At 36.4% G+C, this 23,237-nt stretch overlaps 1 protein-coding gene across 5 annotated transcripts in view; it reads left to right on the top strand.

Annotated features, from left to right (window-relative positions):
• FAM184B (family with sequence similarity 184 member B) overlaps positions 1-23,237 on the top strand; it is a 39,652-nt gene that overhangs the window by 13,955 nt on the left and 2,460 nt on the right. For 2 of the 5 annotated variants that reach the window (XM_010401854.3, XM_010401855.3), the window contains exons 2-10: positions 1,016-1,774; positions 9,019-9,129; positions 14,043-14,255; positions 15,506-15,659; positions 16,799-16,911; positions 17,329-17,513; positions 20,599-20,751; positions 22,171-22,288; positions 22,473-22,577. In XM_010401854.3, the coding sequence (XP_010400156.2) occupies positions 1,016-1,774; positions 9,019-9,129; positions 14,043-14,255; positions 15,506-15,659; positions 16,799-16,911; positions 17,329-17,513; positions 20,599-20,751; positions 22,171-22,288; positions 22,473-22,577 (1,911 nt within the window). Of the gene's footprint in view, positions 1-1,015; positions 1,775-9,018; positions 9,130-14,042; positions 14,256-15,505; positions 15,660-16,798; positions 16,912-17,328; positions 17,514-20,598; positions 20,752-22,170; positions 22,289-22,472; positions 22,578-22,942; positions 23,235-23,237 lie in introns of those variants that run through there. The other 3 variants (XM_010401858.4, XM_010401857.3, XM_019287420.2) reach the window with 3 other exon arrangements.

A 23,237-nucleotide genomic window follows, 5' to 3' on the forward strand; every position in this document is an offset into this window, starting at 1 on the left:
TACTCTTCATTTCAGACTACCATGGGCTTTTAATTGCATTTTATTTTTGAAAAAATAGTAGGGTGCTTGTACAACAGCTTCTGTGAGAGATATTTGGTGTATGTTGTGGTAAAAGATGAAGCCTGCTTAGGGTAATAATGTCTTACAGTTGTGAAAATTATTATTCTGCATTTTTTAAAAGAAAATAAAACATTACAGGGTTTAAATCAGTTGTTTGGAAAAATTACTTATTGTCATCAGAGAGTCGCTTGGATCTGCTAAAAGCTGTTTTGAGATTTATAGCTGTTACTGAAATGGTGGGGAAAAACCCTGAAACGCATTGCCTGAACACTTCCCAGAATCAAGTCAAAAGATGCTTGCAGTCAGGTAATACCTACCCTGAATGCTGACCAAACGAACTTGTCAGGAATGTGACTTCTAGGAGTGCATCTTCCATGGTGTTTTGACTGGAGCCAGGAGTGCAGAATTTAATCTGCTTTTCATACTTTCATTTACATCACGAAGTGATTTTGGTCCACGTGAACTGGATGTCAGGACCTCAGGTTTCACTGTTCAGATTTGCCACTACTGGTCCCCAGCACTTTGTCATGCTAAAGGCAATGTGGCCTTTAGTAGTCCTGCTGCACTGAAGGACAGATGAACTGGACTTCAAGTAAGGAGTCAGTTAGCTAGACAAGGGACCCAACTTCCTTCCTTGTATTAGAGATCAAACTAGTGACATGAAGTGACAACTTACCTAGAATAAAAAAGAAATTTCTGACAAAAAGTGATAAAAAATACTGTTTGTCACAGTATTGTGTTCCTTTCTTATAAGGTTTTGCAGTTTATAATTGTCCCTTCTGTTCCTAGCGGAAAAAAGCCCCAAAAACAACACAAAGAGCCACCACCACAAAAAAAAATATTGATCTATAGTAGTAATTCTCTTTTAGTGTTTAACACCTTGATAAGTACAGTAACTGGATTAATAGCTACTGTTCACAAGATAACTTACTTTTCTATTTTTCTTGTTTGATAGGTGATATATGCCCTGAATACGAAGAATGATGAACATGAGGACAGTATACAGGCTCTGAGAGAGGCTCATGAAGAAGAAATTCAGAATATTCTTGCTGAGACAAGAGAAACGATTCTCCAGTGTAAAAGCAAAGTTGAAGAAGAACAGTTACTGAGAAAGCATATTCAGGCCCTTGAAATTTCAGTAGCACAACACAAGAGATTGAAGGAAGAAGCCTTGGCAGAGTTAAGATTGTGTAAAAAGCAAGCAGAAGTGAAAGAGTCAAGAATAAAAGTGAAACAAGCACCGACGGGCCTTTCTACAGACACAGTAGATACCAATGCAGGCTTTGAAAACAAACTTCTACATTTAAATCAGGAGTTTGATGTACTGCTAAATGAATGCAAAGCATTTAGAAGAGAAAGTCTAGATACAAAATTAAATTTAGATGAAAAATGTAGTGTGGAAAGACACACCGTAATAAACGAGATGGAAAACCTGAAGAGCAAGAACCAGAAAGCAACTGAAGAATATACTCAGAAAACAAGCAAACTGCAAGCCCCTTATGAGACAGAAAAAGAGACTTTGAAAAAAGCTATGCAGCAATCTGTGATAGAAACAAACTGTCAGCAAAAAGAAACAGAGCAAAAGAAGAGCTCAGAGACTGAGGAAGGTTTTTTGCTGCAGCAGGTAAAGAAGCTGGAAACAGACCTAGAGGAGAAATGCCAGAAGATAAATGAGAGGAAGAAGCATTCCCAGAAGCTGAAGGAGAGAATACAGGTAGAGTATGAGACTGCAATCCCTATCTCTGCCTGAGAAAGTGAAAATTATCAATTCTTTAAAGTTTGGGAGAGGAGGCTATTTTAAATATCATGTTGATTCAAATGCTTTTTAAGCAATAAAGCAATTTTAGAGGCTTAGAAAGGAGATAGGATATAATGCTCACAGCTTTAAAGAGTTACGGTGATTAGTAACTCATTAGGAGAACACTTTGAACACTAGACTGTATTCCCTGAGGGACCCGTGAGGTAAAATTTATCTGTTGGCTGAACAGAATTTTACCTTTCCTGCCCAAAAATGTGACGAGAACAGCAAGCAGGCACTACTACGACCAGTGAGTGTTTACGGAGTACCTCCTCCTTTTTCCCTGTGGTTGCAAATAGCTCAGTGCATGGATATGAACAGGGTTAGATAAGAGACCTGAACTGGCAGTTTAGGAATCAAGTGCTTTGTTTGTATGACTCTTGCAGCAGTGGCTTGTACCAAGTGCCATTTAATGAAGTGTTCTTTACACTTGTGAAGTTTCATGTGCTGAGCCATGAGACTTTTGCCTTTAGTTCTCACCTTGCACTTTGCCTGCCTACCCTCACCGCTGTGTATCTCACACATTTGCAGCACAGCTCTGCAGACTCTTCCTGGTTGCATCATGTGTCAGATGCAGTCTCAGAGGTTGGCATGTCATGGGCAATCTGCCAAACAGCTGCTTTTGGTACATGAGGTCAGAGTTCAGGAGAGATGCTGATGAACAGTGCTGAAATTGGAGCACCAAGCCATGCTCTGTCCTCAACAGTTCAACTTCCTTCTGATACTTTTAGTCCTTTACATCACATAAACTCACCTACCAGACATGCCCCCAGCCCTATGTCAGCAATCTTGCATATTAGATAAGAAAACACCTTGAAGGTCTAGACTTGGAGTATCACAAAATAACAAGAATTGTTCCCTAATGGGAGAGAAGATTTACTTCCTTTAGACGAAGAGAGCCCCAGAATTCTGCAGATAGCAGGGTCAGCCCAGTCAGCTGTGTTCTTCCAAGACAGCTCTTAAATGTTTTCACCATCTGCCCTCACATCTTGCTTGCCACTATCATTTTGCTGATGATGCAGAGTTCTGATCTACTTCTTTGAGGATGTTCTTAGAGGGAGTTCAGCCTTCAATACAGGTACTGCCTCTTTGTTTTACAAGATCAGAGGATGAATTGAATACACTTTCCCCAACATGATTCAGATTTCATTGTCTCAGTGTGTAGATCTGTAGCAGAACAACCTCTATCTTTTACAGAAAAGTGGAGAGGATACAATGAATGGCAGAGGTGCAGATAAGCCCTTTTTTTAAATTGAGTCAATCTGTAATATCTGTTTCAATACTAAAAAGTATCCTGGCTCTGTAGAAGTTGGAAGCATTAGAGGGGAAGAGAGAAAGGAAGATTTTGATTTATTTTTTGTGGGTGCTTTAGGTAACATTCAGGGAAAATGAGGAATAAACACATGAAAATTTAGGCACATGGTTTACTCTTCTGATTTATTGTATAAGAAATGCAATAATTTAGGAATAAATAATATAAAATATTATAGGAAGTAGAAATAAGAGGGTGGTGCCATTAACAACTTATTTTCTAAATTCAGTATCAACTGGATAAAACTGAAATATTTTCTGAAGGACATATGCTCAGCTCGTACATTTCAAATCCTCTAAGTCTGTGGAATGAGGCTGATTTACATACTAACGGAGAATATTGCCTTGAATCTTTGAAGAGATACCCTCAGACTAGGATAAATCTGGAAGGAGGGAAAGAGTTAGACATGATGTTATCTTCTGTTTCTTTACAGTTTAAATAAAAAAAATAGAAGTTTCTCCTTTCTAAATTGTCTATTTCTTATGCCACCATTAAATACATTTTTTTCAGGCTTCTATGGACAATGGCAGACAGGGAAACAGAAACACCTTTTTAATCAGAAATACTTTTGATCATTAGTAAATACTAGCAGGAAAAGCTATTATAAGGCTTGAAAGATGAAAGGGCTCTTGTTTCAACAAGATGAAGTTTTCTGTTTTCTCCTTAGTGTATTCCAAGAGGTTTGAGACCTTATGATGAATGGTATTGCATTAGTGCACATTTATTATTTTTACTGTAGAAGGGAGAATACAAAGTTTGACAAGTCATTAAGTCTGATCTGTTCAGTCTAGTTTTGGAAGAGTTCTGACATATATGCCAGAGGTAAAAGTAACAAGCTTACCTTGAAGTTCTGAGCTACAGAGAGTGTTAAATACAAGTTAGTTTTAACCCTGAGGTTTTACCTGTCATTCATATAGGAACAAATGGCAATTTTATCTGAGTGAGTATTGCAGTATTATCCTAGACATCTGAAACTGAAACTAGAACCTCCAGAAACAGAACATTAAATGTGGTTCAATTTTTTTTCTTTAGTTATGGAAAGACAACTCCCAGCAAAGTCTGTAGAACCCAATTTTTTCTGAGTTTAGGCACCTGTGTAATGGATTATGTTACAAATTGTTGTATTTGAGCAACTGAAAAAAACCCTAACTAACTAACTAACCCTAAATATTCATTAACTTTTGGCATAAGTTGTCATGAAATTAATAGAAGCATAACCTATTTAAAGTTTAGGATAATCTCAGACATCTTTTAGATGGTAACTATTGATGGATATTCACTTTACAATGATGCCAACTACATGTGAAGGAAGGGCTCCACATCAAAAATATTCTGGCAGCAGAGGCAGTTTAAGCATATGGAAGAGCAAAAAATGCATTTAAACCAGCTCTGTACATGATTTATGTCATGGAACACCAAGAGAGAAAATGACCATTTATTTCTTATCACAAGAAAATTACATATGTAATAAACGTGGAAGTAATGTCATGCATATTTTAGGATTTGGAAGTGTAGCTTAAGCGAACACAGCAAGAAATTCTGGGATCAAAATGTATAGTGAAAAAAGAGGAAGAAGATCTAAGTGTAGTCAAAGAGAGAAATTCACATCAAGAAAAGGAAATCCTGCATAAAGCAGGTAAGATGCTCATTAATGTCATTCTAAAGTATTTCTCATGTTAGTAGTCAGTGATATTGGAAATTCTGCAAGTTATTTATGCTACTTGAAATGTAAATTTTGGTACCATGGAAGATATGAAAACTATGTTGAATTCCCAAGGCAAAGCTGTTAATAAAGTAGGTGAACTGAAACATCAAATAACGCATCTGCAGCAAATGACTTGTACCAAAGAGAGAAAAAGAGCAGCTCTGAAGATGTGCAAGGACTTTAACAGATGATTTGCTCTTAAATATTCAAAGATGTGGCATACCAAAAGTACTGAAATCAACATAGTTTCTCTTTTAAGATTAATGGCTTTATTGTACAGAAGTCAATCCTGTAAGATTCCCAGATCCCTGAGCTCATTCAGTGGAGCACTGACTTGTGTTCATAACCTGAAGCACATGAGTTGCTGCAAAGACAGCAGAGGAGCTACAGACATTCTTGGGCTAGACCAGGGCATGGTGTTCAACTGCTTCTGTAACCAAAACCTTAAAGAGAACAATGTCTAAGGCAGACTTTCTCTGTTGAGGTCAAGTTGGAATACTGATTTATTTATTTTTAAGTATAGAAAAGAGTTATTCTGAAAAGTTGTGCAGAAATGATACTAGGAATAAACTCAGCAAAATGAGGAATGTGTGTATCCTGAGAGTACCCTCTGTACAGTATCTCCCCTTAAGCAACTGTTCAGCCCTGAATCTTTTCTAGTTTTTTAGTTCTCTTAAACTATTGTTATGCTACCATTCAGGAAAATTAGACTTTGCATCAGAATCAGCAAATCATCTACTGTACTTTTTCACAGGATTAAGGTTGTCCTTGTGGGAGCCTGCATGGTTGGAAGTGAGTTACACACCCAAGCTCAAACCAGAACAGTAAAAAACCCCAAATCATTCCTAGACTGCAGAAGAGGCTTACCATCCTGAATCAGTACGGTTCTACATTTTTAACTAAAATAAAGCCAATATTTTTCAATGGAATATTACCACCTAAATAGCATATTCACTACAAAATAGACTACTGTCACCCCAGAGTTCTACCCTGGGGGTTTTTTTTCATACAATACATCTAGTGTGTTTTATAGACTATGGAAACTGTAGCCGTTTACGAGAAGGATATGACTAAAAGAGAGAACTTTCTTTGTCAAATCAAGCATCAGGAAATCCATAAGGAAAAGATTTTTCTGAAGGAATAGCTGTTAAAAGGGATGGTAGATCATGTAACGCAGGATACAAAGGAAATCAGGCCAGTCTTAAACGTCATAGAATCTGAAAAAAAAAAAGCATAAGGTAGGAATGTTCTTCTATTTATAGATGCTTTAATTCATCTGGTTTTAATCTTATTGGTCACAGCAACATCATTTGAATTATGCTTACTGTAGGCACTTTGAATTAACATAAAATGCCAGGATTTTCTTGCTACAGAAAAAAATCAGGAAAAGAAAAAAAACGGGCAGGCTGATGTATTTCTGTGAAAAGCTCCAAAGACAGAAAGGTGAATTTATCCTTGATGTAATAAGTGGCCTTCTTAGCAATACTTATCCTTGCATGCTTTGCATGTGGCAGTTGGAATGATTTATATAAGATCCTTCCTGAAGAAGAATGTATTGTGGGTGTTATTCCAATAACACACAATGACTTAATGACAATAACACAATGACTTAAATTGTCATGGATTGCTTCTGTGAAATATTCAGATAAATTGATTTAATAAAAATTTTGCATTATTCAGGCAGAGGATATAGTTCTGCAAAGTGTTGGTAAATTAATTCAGACTGCATGTGTTACCAATGAAATTACAACAGTTTACAAATACTGTATCTATATATGTATAGTATTTGTATGTTTACATATATATATACATACACATACACATATATATGTCCTTATTTAACTTTAGTCAGAAAGAATCCTCATCTTCTTGTAGATCCAAACAACTTACCTGAGCAATACCTTTTTTTCAGTGTGTTTTAAGTGGTTGAGCTGTTATTTTTGTTGTTGATATGCATTAGCAGCAACTGGCTTAAGAGATTATTCAAAGAATTTCACTCTCATCAGAGCTGCTGTCTGTGACTGAATCCTTTGGCTTTAGGAAATTTGCAGTCTCTAATGTTTCTGTGCAGTAGGAACCTAAATGTGAGCTGAATTCTATTAAAATGGAGGATAACCTTGAAACACATGTTTAGTTTTCAGCATGTGTTTTAATGATTAGTGGAGCTCACAAGTCAGTGCATGTCCAAGTGATTTGCCAAACTTGAGTGTAAGCAAAGGGGGAAGTTAGTTTCTTACTCCTAATGGACTTGTGTGTTTGTCAAAATCTTCTAGACAGAAAAAGAAGATTAAGTTCAGCAGTTTGTAGAATGCGACAAACAGACTACTGGTGAAGTGGTTTTTAGACCCTTTTTTGTGTTAAGAATTAACTTCTACCCATTTTCTGCAGTTAACACTGCTATAACTTTCTGAGTTCAACATTTACTTGAGAATAATCAAACACTTGTTGACAAGTTGTTAAGTCATAAAAAGCAAGCAGCTGCTGTCCCTAAATGTTGAGCTTCATAGTACCTGCCCAATCTTGGAGACTAGGAATTGTGTTTAGTGTTTGTCAGAAGAATTAATTTCCATGAAACTGGTGGAGTTTATATGTTTATGCAGTCTTATTTCTCAAAATTGAGCCTGGGTGAGTAAATTGTTTTATCTTCTTGAGGAAGGGCTCACTTTTGATCAGTATGTGAAGATGCAGTGCTTTAAAGTACATCGTTACACTATTGAAGCCTTATGAAAATGACTTTGCCTTTTATATAGTGTATTCTACTTATTATTATCTTGTACACACATGCCTAAAATTATGCCAGGCTGAAGCTTTTCATGTGAGTCAGATCGAATTAAAGTATCAAACTCTTTGTACTTTAGAAAAAAGGCATAGGAGTAGACATTTATTATTTATAGGCAATAAATATTATTGCTTATAATAATATCTTCTTAGAGATTCATATTAATTTAATCAGAAAAATACTGAGTTAGTAAAACTTAAATAAAATTACAATTTTTTTCATTATTGATGCTGTTTATATCCTCTTATTCAACTAAGGCTTATAACAACTGTTAAGGAAGTGTTATATCTATTTTTCCAGATAGAAAAATTAGGATACAGAGAAGAAAGTCAGTTGACAGAGTTGAAGTGGGAATGTTGCACCTGATCTTCAGGTTTTAATCAAAAAGACTTTTATATCCTCTCCCTTTTGTACAGGCAAGACTAAAGCTAATTCCTCCCTTGCAATATTCATGTATCTGTTTAATTCCATCCTTTAATTGCTACTTGAGTTTTAAACAGGATGGGGTATGTGAGAAGGAGCTGTACAGGATGGGGGAGGTGTTAAATTGTTATTTTTTTTCCTGTTTCCTTCATTTGTAGTGTCTGAAGACACGGTAGAATGTTTTTTTGAGTTAGCAAATTGGCAGAACTAGGAAGAGCAAGCACACTAATAAACTTGTAATGCATATCACTTCAGGAAGTTTCTAGAAGTTGTATATTCAGTCTTTCTCCAATAAGTAATTGCTAACACTTGCTACAAACAATGCAACAAGCTCTTGGTCAGTGTCTTGCAATAGTTAAAAAATCAAGGCTATCATTGGTTTTTTAACTATTTCCAGCAACAAGGTGATTATATAGTCCTCCTTTTTTTATTATTATTTTATTTCTACTTCCTCACCATGATTTTCTTTATGAATGCTATCAGATATTGCTTCCTTTGAGTCTCTTTTCCACTAATTGCCCATTAGTCATCTTGTTATTTATATGGCCAATGTGCATTTATGGTTTTTCAGATCTTGTGGGTGACTCTTGCATACTAAATTATTTTTGAACATTAACATCAAGGCAAAACAGTCTGACTCTTCATGCTGTGCAGTTTTACACCTTAGGGAAGCTTTCAGTAGAAGATGACACATTATACATGTGAACTGTATTGTCTCACACTAATATTAGAAAGAGCCAAACCAAACTGTTTATGTTTTTTAAATTGAATAACATGAGTGACATTAAAGGACAGTAGCATGTACTATTGTGTACACTGATGTATTATCTAGGTTAATGTAGAAGAAATGTGTTCTTTTTCATGCTGCATGTTTTGTCCCAGCTGTTGCATGCTCTTGTCTTGTGTTTTCTTTTTTTTTCTTTTTTTTTTTTTAATTTTAGGAGCTTCAGACACAGCTAGATGAATTTAAAAGAAAATACGAGTGTGAACTAAAGCAACTAGAGAAAGAGAAAGAAGTACTAACTGGGAAACTTCAAAACTCTTCACTTGAGGTAAACTGGGCATAAATTTAATGCAGTAATAAAAGGTCTCTTCATTTTTCATCCTGAGAGATTCTGGATTAGATTTTAATACTATTTCTTGTGTCTATCACTCAATAAAATATGCAAGGACTCCAGATAGAAATAACAGAAATAACTGCTTCTAAATATCTATGAAGGTTTTGACAAGCCTATTTATTTCATATATTACTCTTTGGAGATGTGCTAATCTGAGGAGTTTAGCTTTATCAGGGTTGCAGGGTGACTCTGATTGTTCGTTTACAGGACAAAGTGAGATTAGAATCTTCCTTACAGCTCCTGTTAACTTTCTGATTTTTTTTTGATGCATAGAGATGTATCTTCACCGATTCTAACCAGTTTCACTTCCCTCAAGTTCAGTGGGAGTTTGTATAGCAACAACTCTGCAAAAGCTGACGACCTAGATCTTCTTCAGTTGACATTTATAGATTCTCAGTGGCCATAATAAGCTCTTGTTGAGTGTTTAAAGACAGAGAAAGGACAGATAGGCTTATCAGGAGGCTAAGCAAAATGTTGTCCTCCCTTTACTACCTCCACTTTCCCACATGCCATGACTACCCCTTGGTGTGCATGGTCCAGCAATCAGGGCATGTGCTGTACTCACGATATGCAGCTCCTGTTTTTTCTCCCATCTGTGCTATACTAGCTGTACTAGTTATGAGTGCAGCATGGGGTTTTCTTCTTCATTTCTCCATTAAAACATATTTATACATTCTGTTATCAAACAGTGACATTCTGACATTCGATTTCCCAGTCTTACAAATACAGAATTTAAGTGTAGTTTAATGTTCTTAAATTTCTGTCTTTTTTTAAGTTTCATTACACATCTGCATGCCACTGTTTCCTACAGATTCTACTCTGAGAGAATTTTGGGTCAATCCAACCTATGTTGACCTATTCAGAGTGAAAGGTTTATGACATGAAGAAATTATTCCTCAGGTTTTGCAGATGCAAAAAATAAGGTTGTGGGTCATCAAATTACTTTTCTTGAAATCACATGTTCAGGACAGTAAAATATGAAAGAAACCTCTGTTTTCTAACTGCTCATCCACTCACATCACAAGATCATGGTAAATTAGCAGAGAGTGATGGGAAATTATTGCCACTATAAACATAAATATATAATATCAAATGGTACATAGCATGCCATATGTTATGTTCACAATGCCATGGTAAATATGAACAGATACACTAAAAAACATTTTATTGTATCTTAAAATCTAACTGCTCTCAAAAAGGAAATGCTCCATTTGAAGAGAAATTTTGCATTTTTCTTGATTACTTCAAAAGTTACTTTCTGAACTAATAACTCGGCAGTATTGCCAGCGTAGTGAAGTTGTTTAAACTTGTAATAGTTTCCTGCTATAGGTACATGAATATTCACAGCCAAGAAAACACCATTTACTATATAACATTATGTTTCACTGAGGGCATATTTCCCATCTGGGAACCTTTGCAATGGCTCAGCCCAGAGCTTCCGCCTCAAAGGTTAGGCAATGTGCTGTTACTAATCCAGTTCTAACCTGGATACAATTTTAGATCTAAAAATAGCTTCCTTGGCTGCCTAAGACCCATTTTTGGTTGGGCTGACATAGCTGGAGCACTATGCAGAGTAGACAGAAGCATGATAATGTCATCTCTCCGGGGTTGCACTTCAAAGTGGCAGTATTTCTGTATTAATAAGATTTTTTTGAATAAAGAAATCAGACTTGCATCTGTTTAGTCATTTGGAAAGAAGGATGTGAGATCTTTTGTGGGTTGAATGCTAACTGATTAGAGCCCTCCAGTTCCTTGCTTTTGCACTACAGGATTTCTTCAGCATGTGTTAGAGGATCTTGGTGCCACAATATAAGAAAGATATAAAGATAATAGAAAATGCCCAAAGGATGGCTATGGAGATGGTGAAGGATCTTGAGGGGAAGCTGTATGAAGAGCAGCTGAGGTCACTTGGTCTGTTCAGCCTGGAGAAGAGGAGACTGAGGAGAGACCTCACTGCAGTTACAACTTCCTCATGAGGGGAAGTGGAGGGGCAGACACTGATCTCTTCTCTGTGGTAATCAGTGACAGGACCCAAGGGAATGGCCTGAAGTTGTGTCAAGGGAGGTTTAGGTTGGATATTAGAGAAAGGTTTTTCCCCCAGAGGGTGGTTGGGCACTGGAACAGGCTCCCCAGGGAGGTGGTCGCAGCACCAAGCCTGACAGAGCTCAAGGAGTGTTTAGCCAATGCTCTCAGGCACATGGTGTGACTCTTGGAGATGGTGCTGTGCAGGGCCGGGAGTTGGACTCAATGATCCTTGTGGGTCCCTTCCAACTCAGAATTTTCTATGGTTCTGTTCTTCTGTTCTGGAATTAGAAGATACATAAAATGGAAGTGCAGACATCACCTTGTCATGATACATCTTTGAACAGTGCTAGCACAGCAATGCCCATAGTTTTTATGGATCTTGGAGATACCACCAAATAGCAGACAAAGACTGTGTTCACACTGTTCCCTCTGGTCAGGAACTGCTGCCACAAGTTTAGAAACATTGTTTACTGTGAACTTAATTGAAGTAACTCTGAAATAAGCCTAAAAAAGCCAGTAGAATGCAATTTCTTTATTTTGTTGTTATTTCTTATGCCATATTACTGTTATGATAGAGTAGCTTCATAGTAGGAGTAAAACTCTGTAGCATCTGGGCACCTTATTTTGAATCAGAACAAATTCTCAGTTGCAGTGGCTTTTCTATACTGCATGAAGAGACAATTTTAAGTCTTTTATATTAAATCCATACCCTAGCAATGCATTGAGGAAAATGTGCTTACAAGCACAGTGAATTAAATAGTTAAAGCAGGAGTCAAATGGGTGATGCAGCTGTGATGGCGTTTGCAGCCTTATACTTGCCAAGTATTTTTATTAATGGGCTATCCAAGTCTGAGAAGTACTTCTTCAAAAGAATCAAGCCATCCAATCCAGAAGAAGGACAGTGATGGTTAGAAATGAATGAAACTTGAAAGACTTCTGAAATATTTCAAAATTATCAGTCATCTTTTAGTAATAGCTGTTCATTTATTCATTAATTGCAAGACAGTGGGACATAAAATCAGCTGTTGTAGGAAAGGTCAAGTGCAAACATAACCCTGGAATTTGGAAAGAATTCAGCAGAACCTAAAAAGATGCTGTTGCCTTGAGTTTATACAGTATCTAGGTAATGTTTACGTCTCTGAGATCTTATGCAATTCTGGTGGATAAAAGTGAATTATTAATGGTATTAAAGTACACATTTTTCAAGAACTTTTGTTTTGCAACAGGAAGACATTATAAAACACAAAATCCCACAGTGTTGCTGGTTCATTAATAATGAAAGCATCCAAATAGATTCTGGACTGATGTGAGTTGGCATGGTTTCATGGCTCAAACGCTGCTTTACCAACTTAAGCAAATTGAGGGTCTGGCTATCTGTTTAGAAACCAGGAAGTGAAATAAAATACTTGGGCACTGCAAAACATTCCAGAAAAGGATTTTCATTGGTTTGTTTGAAAGCCTTTTTAATTGCAAGACAGGAGGAGGAAACCTGATAGGATGGAAATGTTTGTTTCTTAACCTCTGATATGCTAGAAGTAACAGGATTCATGAGAATGTGTTTGTATGCCTGATCCATTTCTGTAGGGCCTTTCCCCTTATTCACTGAAAAATAGTGGTTTTAAAACTACTTTTCCATCTGATTTCTTACTACATTGTGTTCCCGGCTTAGCCTGTTTCTAGTTGGTATGATCTTGTTTCAGGTTAGAAGTGCTTTGGGCCAAAAATTGTCTGTGAAGAGTTGGGGAAGTTTATAACATTGTGACCGCAAATGAAGTTTATATAGACCTCTTTTCATCTTTCCTGCCTAAATGACTAATTTGCTTAAGAACTATTCCTAGTAACATTTCTCCTGTTTCAAAATTTTCTATTATAAAATATACCACATATTTCTCTGGCAAATTATTTTCAGTCACTGTATTTTCAGGAAGCCCAGAAAAAAAATGCACACTTGAGTGTAGTGATGCTAATGCATATTGTGTCAATTGATATGAGGGACTGTGTAGCGTTAAGTGTTTCACATCAAAGGTTAGTTTTATAAGGAACTGCAGTACCTAAAAACTTCAGTGTTTCCTTTCTTTATATAGGAAAACATTGGCTTGAGTTCAATAGGTGTGAAGACAAAGTAGTTTTTTTGCCTGTAACCAGAAGCCAAAGTGTCCCTTTGATTAAATATTATGATTTACCACATTTTTTAAAAAAGTAATAAATTTCAGCAGCTCTTGAAACAAAAGTATGGTTGCCAAGTGGCTGTGACATCTGCCTATTCTTGGAGTGTATCCAGGCCACAGATAGATCCCATTACACAGATATATTAAAGACAATTAATGCTTTTCATTACAAATAGTATTTGGCAATTATTCTTCACTAACTTGATTAGACAAATATTTTTGTGTGTATTTAATTGGATGACACAACGGAAGAAGCCAAGAAACAACTGGATGAATAGTGAACTTAAACTCAGTCTGAGGCAGATGAAGCTAGGTGCTCCTTCAATTTAAATATATCAATTTTGTTGGATAGTTTCAGCAGAGCCTTAGGTCTGCCTTCTGGTTTGTGCCATATTATTGTGCAAATTGAGCTATGGATTGCACGTATGAGATGGAGATGATTTGAAATTTTTAAAAAGTACTTGACGAGCAACAGACAGAATATGCAAAAGGGTTATCATTCTTCACTGAAAAAGGGCTCCTTGCACAAAACAAGCGTTTTGCTATTTTTTCATAGAGCAACACAAGCTCATAAAATCTATTCAGCTTTACATAATTCCTCTCCATTGTGAATGCAGCCATTAATCCTATCCTGCTGACTTACTTTTCTGGAAGGTGTCTCAGCTGAAGCAAATATTAGAACAACAAGCAAATAATTTCAAAGAGTCACTGAAGAAACATAATCTACAGTCCAACAAAGAAAAAGAGACACTTTTGCAGGATCTTCAAAACACCATTAAAGAAAACCAAAATGTTAAACTGCAGTTGGAGGCATCACATCAAAAAATCTTAAAAATGTTGGAGAAGAGCAAGAATCAGGAACTCAAGGTCAGTTTACTATATACTAATGTAAATATATATAAATATATATATTTATGGGGTAAACCATCTAAGTGAGAGCCAATTATCAAAACTCAGTTACCTCCAATTAGCTTAATGATGGGTTGCCATTGTTGCACATAAAGAATTGTTCTGTGATTTTGAAACCTCCTCCTCATCAGGCTGAGAGGGGCTAGTTGGTGGTTTGTGGGGTTATTGTTTTATTTTTATAATTTTAACATTTTAACTTAGACCACATTGCGAATACAATATACCCTACAGTTAGGCTGCAATGAATACAACCTCCTTTATCTGTGCACCTGCTTCAGAAATACAAGGGAATTCCTGAGTATATTAATAACAGGACTCAGTTTTATTCTTTTTCATCCATTATTAATTTATACATAAATACTTAAGAAGAATAATAGACATGAATGGGGATGTGTATTGCCTTATATACCTTCAAGAAATCAATTCAATAAGTGGATAACCAAAGCTTTTAAAAGTTCAAGCGGATTGATTTCAGTGACAAAATGTGAATGCAATATACTGAAGTTCTAATGACTGTTGCTGTTCAAGAAAAAGTCAACTTGAAAAATGTACATGTGTTTGTGACATGGAGTTCAGATGTCCCTGTTGGTTCTCATAGCTTAGAGAACCTTATGAAATTTAGGTGATAAAACCACCCTAAGTAGAATTTAATATCCTGTTTATATATTCCAAATAAAATTCCAGTTTTGGCAAAACCAAGCTGAAGGCAGTGAGGTGGTAAGAATGAAACAGAGGACAGGAGTTTGCTTTCAGAACCCCTACAGAGCAACTGCTCCATCATTTACAGTGTACCAGCAGTACTTCTAATGACAGTGGAAGCCTGAGCCAAGAATGACACAAGGAAAGTTAGAAGCCTTTTTCTGACACACTGTGATAAGTAAAGACAAACAGGTCAAATCTGGGAGGCTTTGTATGTTGAATAATAAAACTTTCTAATGTCAAATAGTGCAAAGATGTCGGTGTTATTCTTTCATCTTGCACAACAAATCTGAGAGGCGATACCCTGACAATTTATCTTGTACCTATTAAGTGTTAAAATTTAACTTCAGCTCATTTTTATACTTGCATTGATAATGTGTCTTGTGAAGTGGTGATGAAAATTAAAGTTCTACAATGCAAGGCCATATTCATCCTAGCATTACAAGTAAAATAACAAGCTGATAAATAGGCTCCAACTACTTTGTTTTGGGGGGGACTTTTGCTTCCAGGAGGCAGAAGAACGCTTGAAAAAGGAATTTAATGAGACTTTCAAGATCCAACGTCAGTCTCATAGGCTGGAAATACAAACCTTGGAAGAGAAAGCAAAGAAAGAATTACATGATGAACTTGAGCAGATACAGAAGCAGCAAACCCTGTTGCTAGGTATAGTGTCATGCACAGCTCCTACTGATTGATTATATATATGCTGAGAACCACTGACTTTTATCCCATTCATTTTCCTTCCCATCTTCTGGGAACTCAGGTCTTTGTTAATCTCCTCTTTCATACCCCGCAATTTCAACAATATAGACTTAATATTCTTTGTTAGCCAAGCCCTCAATTGTCAGCAGCAGAATGTTGCTGAGAGAGTAATCTGGTGTACAACATTCAAGTATGTATTATCAGTCATATTAGATTGGAAAATTATAATTAGTTAATATGACTTTACTCTTTTCTATGTTGAGAAGAATTATTGTATGTGCTTCAACTCTGTTCTATTGAGTTCAGCAGTGGAGATCAGTTGCTCCCTATGTACTGTTTAGGCAGTTTCGAAGTGCCCTAAACTGTTTAGAAGTAAACACAACACTGCACTAGGAAGATGTCTAACATCTCCAGGTTTAATCTCAGGTGATTAAAGGTCATCTATAAAATGTTTTTTAATTAAAGAATAATTTGATTGTATTTAAAGTACAAAGTGAATTTTCTTCTTGGTTTTTGTCCCCCCAGTAATTAAAATTTGGTAGAAAGATTTCTTTCTCTCTAAAGTTTATAAATTTAATAAATAGATTCTCTTCTTCAAGAAAAATTGTAGGGAGACAACAGAGATAGAAACTCTTTTCTTCTTGTACTTGAAAAACTTGCACGTAATATACACAAAAGTTGCAGTATATGACAGATGAGCTTACATAAGCGTTGTACTTCTCTAATAAAACCAGAGTCTCAGTCTGCATTATGGCCCTCTATAAAACACCAGTGGAAATAACAGGGAAGCTGAGGGGTGCTCCAGTAAAGTTCAAGATTAGAAGAAACAATTGCGATGATGTAGTCTGCAATACAGCTGACAAAGAATGACCTCTCCGACTCTGACGTTGAGTCATTGCTATTGTAGCTCCATATCATCTCACTATTGCTCAGCTGAGTTACCTCTCTAGTAATAGGAAGCCATTATGCTTAATGGGGAGGAGTTGAGGAACAAAGCAAAATGTAATATATTAATGTTTTCACCTATATTCCCTGTATCTGCCTTTCCCATCCAGCTGGCCTCTGACTGCCTAAATGATTGTCTGTCTGACTGTTACTAGGATCTCTAAGGATGGAACTCTCTGAGCAACAGACATCATGCATGAACCTAAAGAAACAAATAGAAGAGCTACAAATGGAGCTCAGGAGTGTGAGGACACTGAAGAAGCAACAGGCAAGGGACCAGTTTGTACTTCATTGCCATGTTGTGTTTAGCAAAAGCAATAATATCAAATTTCTCTCCAGCGATAACAAAAGTATACAGTCTCTTCCAGAAATGGAATGGGTTTTCTTCCTTTATGTCTCACTTTAAATGTTTATAATTTTTTCCCTATGGGAAGACTTTTTCTTTCCAATTAAAGATCAGAATCTACAAAAGAAGTAGATGAATGAATGTTACAATAAAATAAATTCTGTGGGGACTATAGAATATATTCAGGAACTTTTGATCACTGATTTTGTCTTGCATATATATAGCATGGCATGTATAATTGAAAAATCAGATCACAAAAATTAAATGCATGCAATTCCAGGAAGATATTAATATTAAAAATAAGGGGCTGTGAATAACTAAATTTGACCTTTTTCTTAGGAAGGAAGTAGCCAAAGCCAGATCAGATCTCTTCACGATGAACTGGAAAAATGTCAGCGTGAAATTTCTGAACTCAAGAAAGAGAATTTACTTTTGAAGGACACAATGGAGCTACTCAGTGCTGAGTTGGAGTCACAGAAGCAAGAAGCTGCACAGCTTCAGGGTAGAGATCAACAGCATAGAAGGTTTGCCTTGAATTCACACTTGACAGTGCTATGTAGAGATTCAATAATACTGCCAGCATGAGTGGTGTTCTAAGTGCGATGCATGTCAGAATCTTTCCTTTCTAAAGTACTAATTTTAGAAGCTAGGAATTTTGCAAAAGCAGTAGTTAATTTCACATTTTCCTCCAGCCATAATAGATACATTTGAACTAATCGTTCATCGTATGTCACAGAAAAATGTGTCTAGTGTATCCCCACAGGAGTGACCTGAGAAAACGTGCATAATGTCAGCCTTTCAAAGGCACTGGAAGACATAAATCCCAAACTCACCAAAGAGCTATCAAGAAAATATCAAGACTCTGAGAATAAATATCAGGTTTTTATACATACTCTCTGTAGCTGAAACCAATGGACTGTTAATTCCAAAGAGGACACTTGAGAGTGCCATATATACCCTGTAAGAGTTTGCTTTGGCTGTAGCAGCCAGCTTTGCACAGGGGGAGTAAGGGCAGTGTCAGTGGACGCTGACAGTGCCTCTGGCTGATGGTGAGCCTGGCGCTGTGAGATGCTGTCAGAGCACAGGAAGGGCAAGGTGACTTAAGTCTTGGCCGTCTTGTAGAAGGTAAACCATGTCTTCTTCGAGTAGCCACAGGCACAGCACAAGTGGTGCAAATGGGTCTTCCCATTTGTGTACAGAAAAAGTGCAGAATCCCAGGATCAATTTGGGATTGGGTTGGAAAAGACCTCTGAGATCATTGAATCCAACTAAACACCACCATGTCAACTAGACCATGGCACTGGGTGTCATGTCCAGTCTTTCCTTAAACACATCTGGGAAGCCCATTCCAATGGCTAATCACCCTTCCTTTGAAATTCTTCCTAATATCCAACCTAAATCTCCCCTGGCGCAACTTACAAAGGAGACAAGACTGAGTTCACTGCCCACTGCAATTGTATGGCTGTTGAATCCTTTGAAATTTCTGGATGAACATATTTAACACATTTTCTTTGCAGAGAGACTGAGGGATCTGGTGTGTGCGTACCTTTCAATTAATTTTTACAATGGTGTAGAAAGTCTGCCCCTAACTACACAAGCTGTATGTATAAAAGGATTTCTGAAGAGTGTGTCTTTAAAAGAATCTTTAAAATTATGACCCATATAATCTAGAGAAAACACTCAATGGATAGAACGTCTCTCTGCAGACTGGCAGAGTGGCCAGAGTAATTCCATTCCTGTCTACCAGTCAGTAGCTATTTAAAGAATGAGAAACTTTTTTTTTTTTTTTGCAATGGCACTCTTTGGAGAGTTACTTCAAAGTGAATTTCATTTCAAGCTTTTGAAGCAAGATCAACAGAAAGAATTGCAAACCAGAGAGTTTCATTAATGCCCTCAAGCTACCTTGAAGGAATTTAGAGCCTCTGTTCATGAAGAGAAGAATTATTCACGTGTCAGCGATGAGGTCTAAAAGGCTTCAGATGCTGAGGCTGCTGGGCTGGAGGATTTTCTTTACAGGGAATAAATGGTGTAGCTCTACTAAGTAAGCATTTGAGAAGGAAGCATTAATGGAAATTATGTAAGGAGAAATCCTTCAAATAACCAGAGGTAGGACCTAGAGACCATCAGAGTGGACCTAGGCACCTCATACAGGCTGGTCTGAAATTAACCCATGGAAGACCTGAAACATTAACTTGCAGCTCTTGTTTTGCTTTTGCAGGACTACTAATTTGTGTAGGGGAATAGTTAAATTGGTGCATATAAATAACTGCTATTTTTACTTTTAACAACTGTGCCCCTGTCTTATGCCAGTTTCTTTTCTGATTTGAAAGCTGATAGTGGCTTGTTATTTGCATATGACAAATTTTTATAACAAATTATTTAAAATTACTAGTCCTACTCTTGCCATGTAAATGAAACCAGTAATCTGCCTGAAGTAATAATTCCTCTTTCTATTCTCTTGAATTGTGTGAATTCCGCCTCCAGTACAGAAAGCTTTTGCAAGGATTAGGATGAGAGCAGACAAAGGTGTTTTTATGAGAAGAGAGAGCAAGTCCCAAAATGGCTATTCTGAAGGAGAATATTCTACTCCTGAAGATTCATTTCAAGGATTCTTCTCCCTTTTTTTACCCTTATTCTTCTGCTGCTTATTTTATGCTAAGTGCCAAATCAGTCACTTCCATGGCTGTGCTCTAATTTCAAGGGGAGAAGTCTTTCATGGACCTTTTGGCCTTTCCTGAAGCCTTTCAGAAACAAGTGAAACAGGCTTCAGAACACATTAAAAAGAAAATAGGGGAAAACAGAAGGTAAACTGAATGTCTTTTGCGAAAACTACAATTGTTGATATGCGAAGTTGAGCACATCTATTTTAATCAGTAAACCATAAAACATGGGCTCTCTATTGAGTTAATCAAAAAGTTTCTCCAAGGTTTAACAAAGCAATACCAAACAAAAATCAAACTATGATTCTTCAATAGATGCCTACTGCTTTTGGGATTGGTATTAGAATGCAATCTTACAGTTAGGCTTGAGAAAATGTAAGGCATTTTTTTAGTTTTCAGTTTATGGTATTAACCATATCAGTGTCTTTCAAAATACATTGTCTGAAAAAGATAAATGTTATAGTTAATAGCATTGTTACAACATTCTTCACTTTTTTTTAAGATGGTGATGATAGGCAGTATTAAATGTTTCTGGTGCCATGATGTAGTGAAATATATCATGAGAGCCTCATGTTAAAATCCCAGATATTTCAACATAATTTTTCTTAATACAAATAAGTCCCTATGGTACTTTATTGTCATGTTTTATCATTAATGTAGAAACTAACCCTAGGCAGAATATCAATAGCATCATTATACAGAATAGATCTTCCCTTTCCTGAAGGGTGAAGGTCAAGTACTTTTCAAAATAATTTTTCTCTTCCTAAGTGTTAAAATGTTTTTTCTCAGATTGCAGTCAAAATGTCAAAGTCAAGTCAGTAGACAGAAGCGAGATCATTGCCCAATTAACTACCTTTGCAGTCAATAAAACACCTCAAAACTGCATGCTTTGATCAATGATCATAAACTAGTATTGAAACATGAGAATTCAGACATATTTTAATACCAGTGAAAGGCTACTTGTAGAAGACCTCAATATCAAGCATAAAAAAGAACTGGACATAATGAAACGAGATCACCGGCAGGAAGTTGACAACATAGTATCTGATTTCAGCAGCACTCAGGCACATCTCCAAGCAAAGATTTTCTCCTTAGAAACTGCGTAAGTAATTTAATAATAAACTCTGGCTAATGCTGGCAATGAGTTCTGTTTAAATTTATTATTCTTACTATGTACAGTTTTTGTATTAATCATAAGTAAAATATTATCAGGATCAAAATAGAAGTGTATAGGTATTGTCTTTGCAAACCAAAAAGACCCAGATACATTGTAATAAATTCTGGATATCGTTTAATCGAAAACACTATACATGAAGTTTCATAATGCTAAATTAAAACTTGCATGTCGGATCTAGAAATTTTATGAAATGAAAATTCATCTTTGTCGCAGAGGATACCAGAGGCCTTGATCCATGATCTTGTACTTAATTTTGTTCAGCCGAGCAATGTTGTTGAGTAAAAGCTTCTTAACCTCATTCTCACTCCCTTAGAAATTTCCAAGGAAAATGATGCTCATGTAAATAAATGCACTTTTCAGCCCCCTGTGAAGAAGTTCTGTGGTGCTTCAGATTGTACAGAAGAGACCTCTCAGAAATAATCCCTTATATATATCGCTCATCCTTTTCTCTTATCCCAGCTGCACAGCAGAAGCCCAGAGAGAGACCTGGCATGTAAGCAGGCCTCTAACCTTTAAACTTTTCAGATGTAAAGATTTATCTTTTTATTTAAACTCTGAGATAACTCTAAGATGATAAGAGTTGGGGGTGGTCCTCTCAAAGATGTTTTCCCACACATTAAAAAAAACCCCACAAAATGGTGTTTTGTATTCTGTAACACATTTCTCAGTATGTGTCCTGGTTATGGCAGGTGAACTTCATAGCATTCAGTTTCTTAAGCAGCAAAATTCATGAACTTGGCTGATTACATAATTACTTGTCTTCTTATGGGTCAATCAAATGTATGTTTCTACACCATATCTAAGAGTTTCCATATCAAATAGCATTTGAATCTTTTCCCCTGAGAAAGGAATTTAAAAAGCTGAACTCAGACTACAGATTTTGACTTAGCAGGGTTACTAAAGCAGGGTGTATATCCAAGCCTCATTTAATGAAAGTTACAGGAATTTAGTATTTCTGAGGATTCTAAAGTTACTGGGTCAGGAAAGAGAACAAATAGATGAATATTGATGTGTATTGATACTGTAACACTGATTTTTTTCTTTAAGAAACTAGACTAGCAACATGATGTGCAAGCTTGTTACTATTTTACACAAGGGGCTGGATGTTACACTGGATAGAAGTTGTGGATTAACCCTGGCAATTTATTTTGGAACTCCAGAATATTGTGTACTTCTATGTAAACCATGTACAGATGCCCATTTTTAAAAAATGCTGTTTTATCAGAAAGGACTGGCTATGTCCCTGTATTTTAGGCTTGGAATTTAGGGAAGAGTACATCTGAGGTGTCTCTTGAACATGATCTGAAGAAGTTTTTTTTCTGGTCTGCATTTTCTTTGGTACAGACTTAAAGAATTAGAAGAAAAGTCAAGAAAGTGGGAATCCACGTCTGAAGATACACACCTTATAAAATGTCTGCAAGATGAATTAAGTGAGAGAGAAGAGATTATCGAGCAGCTGGTGGTAAGACTGCTTTTTGTATGTACATCTGTGTTTTGGAATCTGTTGAAAGGCTCTATTCAGTGTTTCATGCATTGCTTCAGACTGGTTGTTTCTTTCTGTTCTGGAATACTTTGGCAAATGTATCTTTCCATACCAGCTTCCAACAAATACATGTTTCCATACACATAACTTTGTTTCCCTTCAGGAAGGAAGAAAATGTCAGCATTCACTTGCAGCTGGCACTGAATCTTACAGGAATCGGTCATTTTCTTTCAACCCTACTACAGTATGCTTGACTCCCTCCAGAAAGGTAAGATGGGCAATGCAATTAAAATCACAAGTCGTGATTGTTTTTATTACTGTTTGGATCATACAGGCAATCAGGACAATAAAAGTGTTAAAAATTTTTTATGATAATGTTATTCAGCAGAATTCTTTCCAATAAGCCAGCCTACAGTCAGTTGTTGAGCATAAGAGAAATTCAGTACAAGTATTTATGCAACATATATAACAGGTGTTTAAGCTGATACAAAACACTAAAACTCTGATGACATCAGTCTTCCACTGGGATTAGCATGGCCATTTCTTGCAGATTTGGGAGTTACTAATCGGCAAGCATCGAGGAAAATTACGAATCAGTTTGAGTTGATTGGTATCTGCCCTTTGTCATTTCAGCCCCTCTGTGTGATACTGTCTACAAATAGCCATAGAAAGAAGGCAAGTCAAGTTTGTGGAAAGCACCTTGGTGTGTAAAAAATCTCAGGGTCAAATACAGAGATTGTTTTAATTGGATGACAAAATCCATGTATACTCACAGCATACTCTGAGAATTTAATTTAAATGCCTATAGAAAAAGAAGTCTTCCTATTTGGGTATTCCTCACAAGACATGTGGGAATGAAGTATTGTTGAGGTTTTATACTATAAATTGTAAAAAATGTGTATGTAATGAAGTTTTCTGTTACAATAAA

This window comes from Corvus cornix, chromosome 4, assembly GCF_000738735.6.
Source record: "Corvus cornix cornix isolate S_Up_H32 chromosome 4, ASM73873v5, whole genome shotgun sequence".
NCBI classification, from domain to species: domain Eukaryota; kingdom Metazoa; phylum Chordata; class Aves; order Passeriformes; family Corvidae; genus Corvus; species Corvus cornix.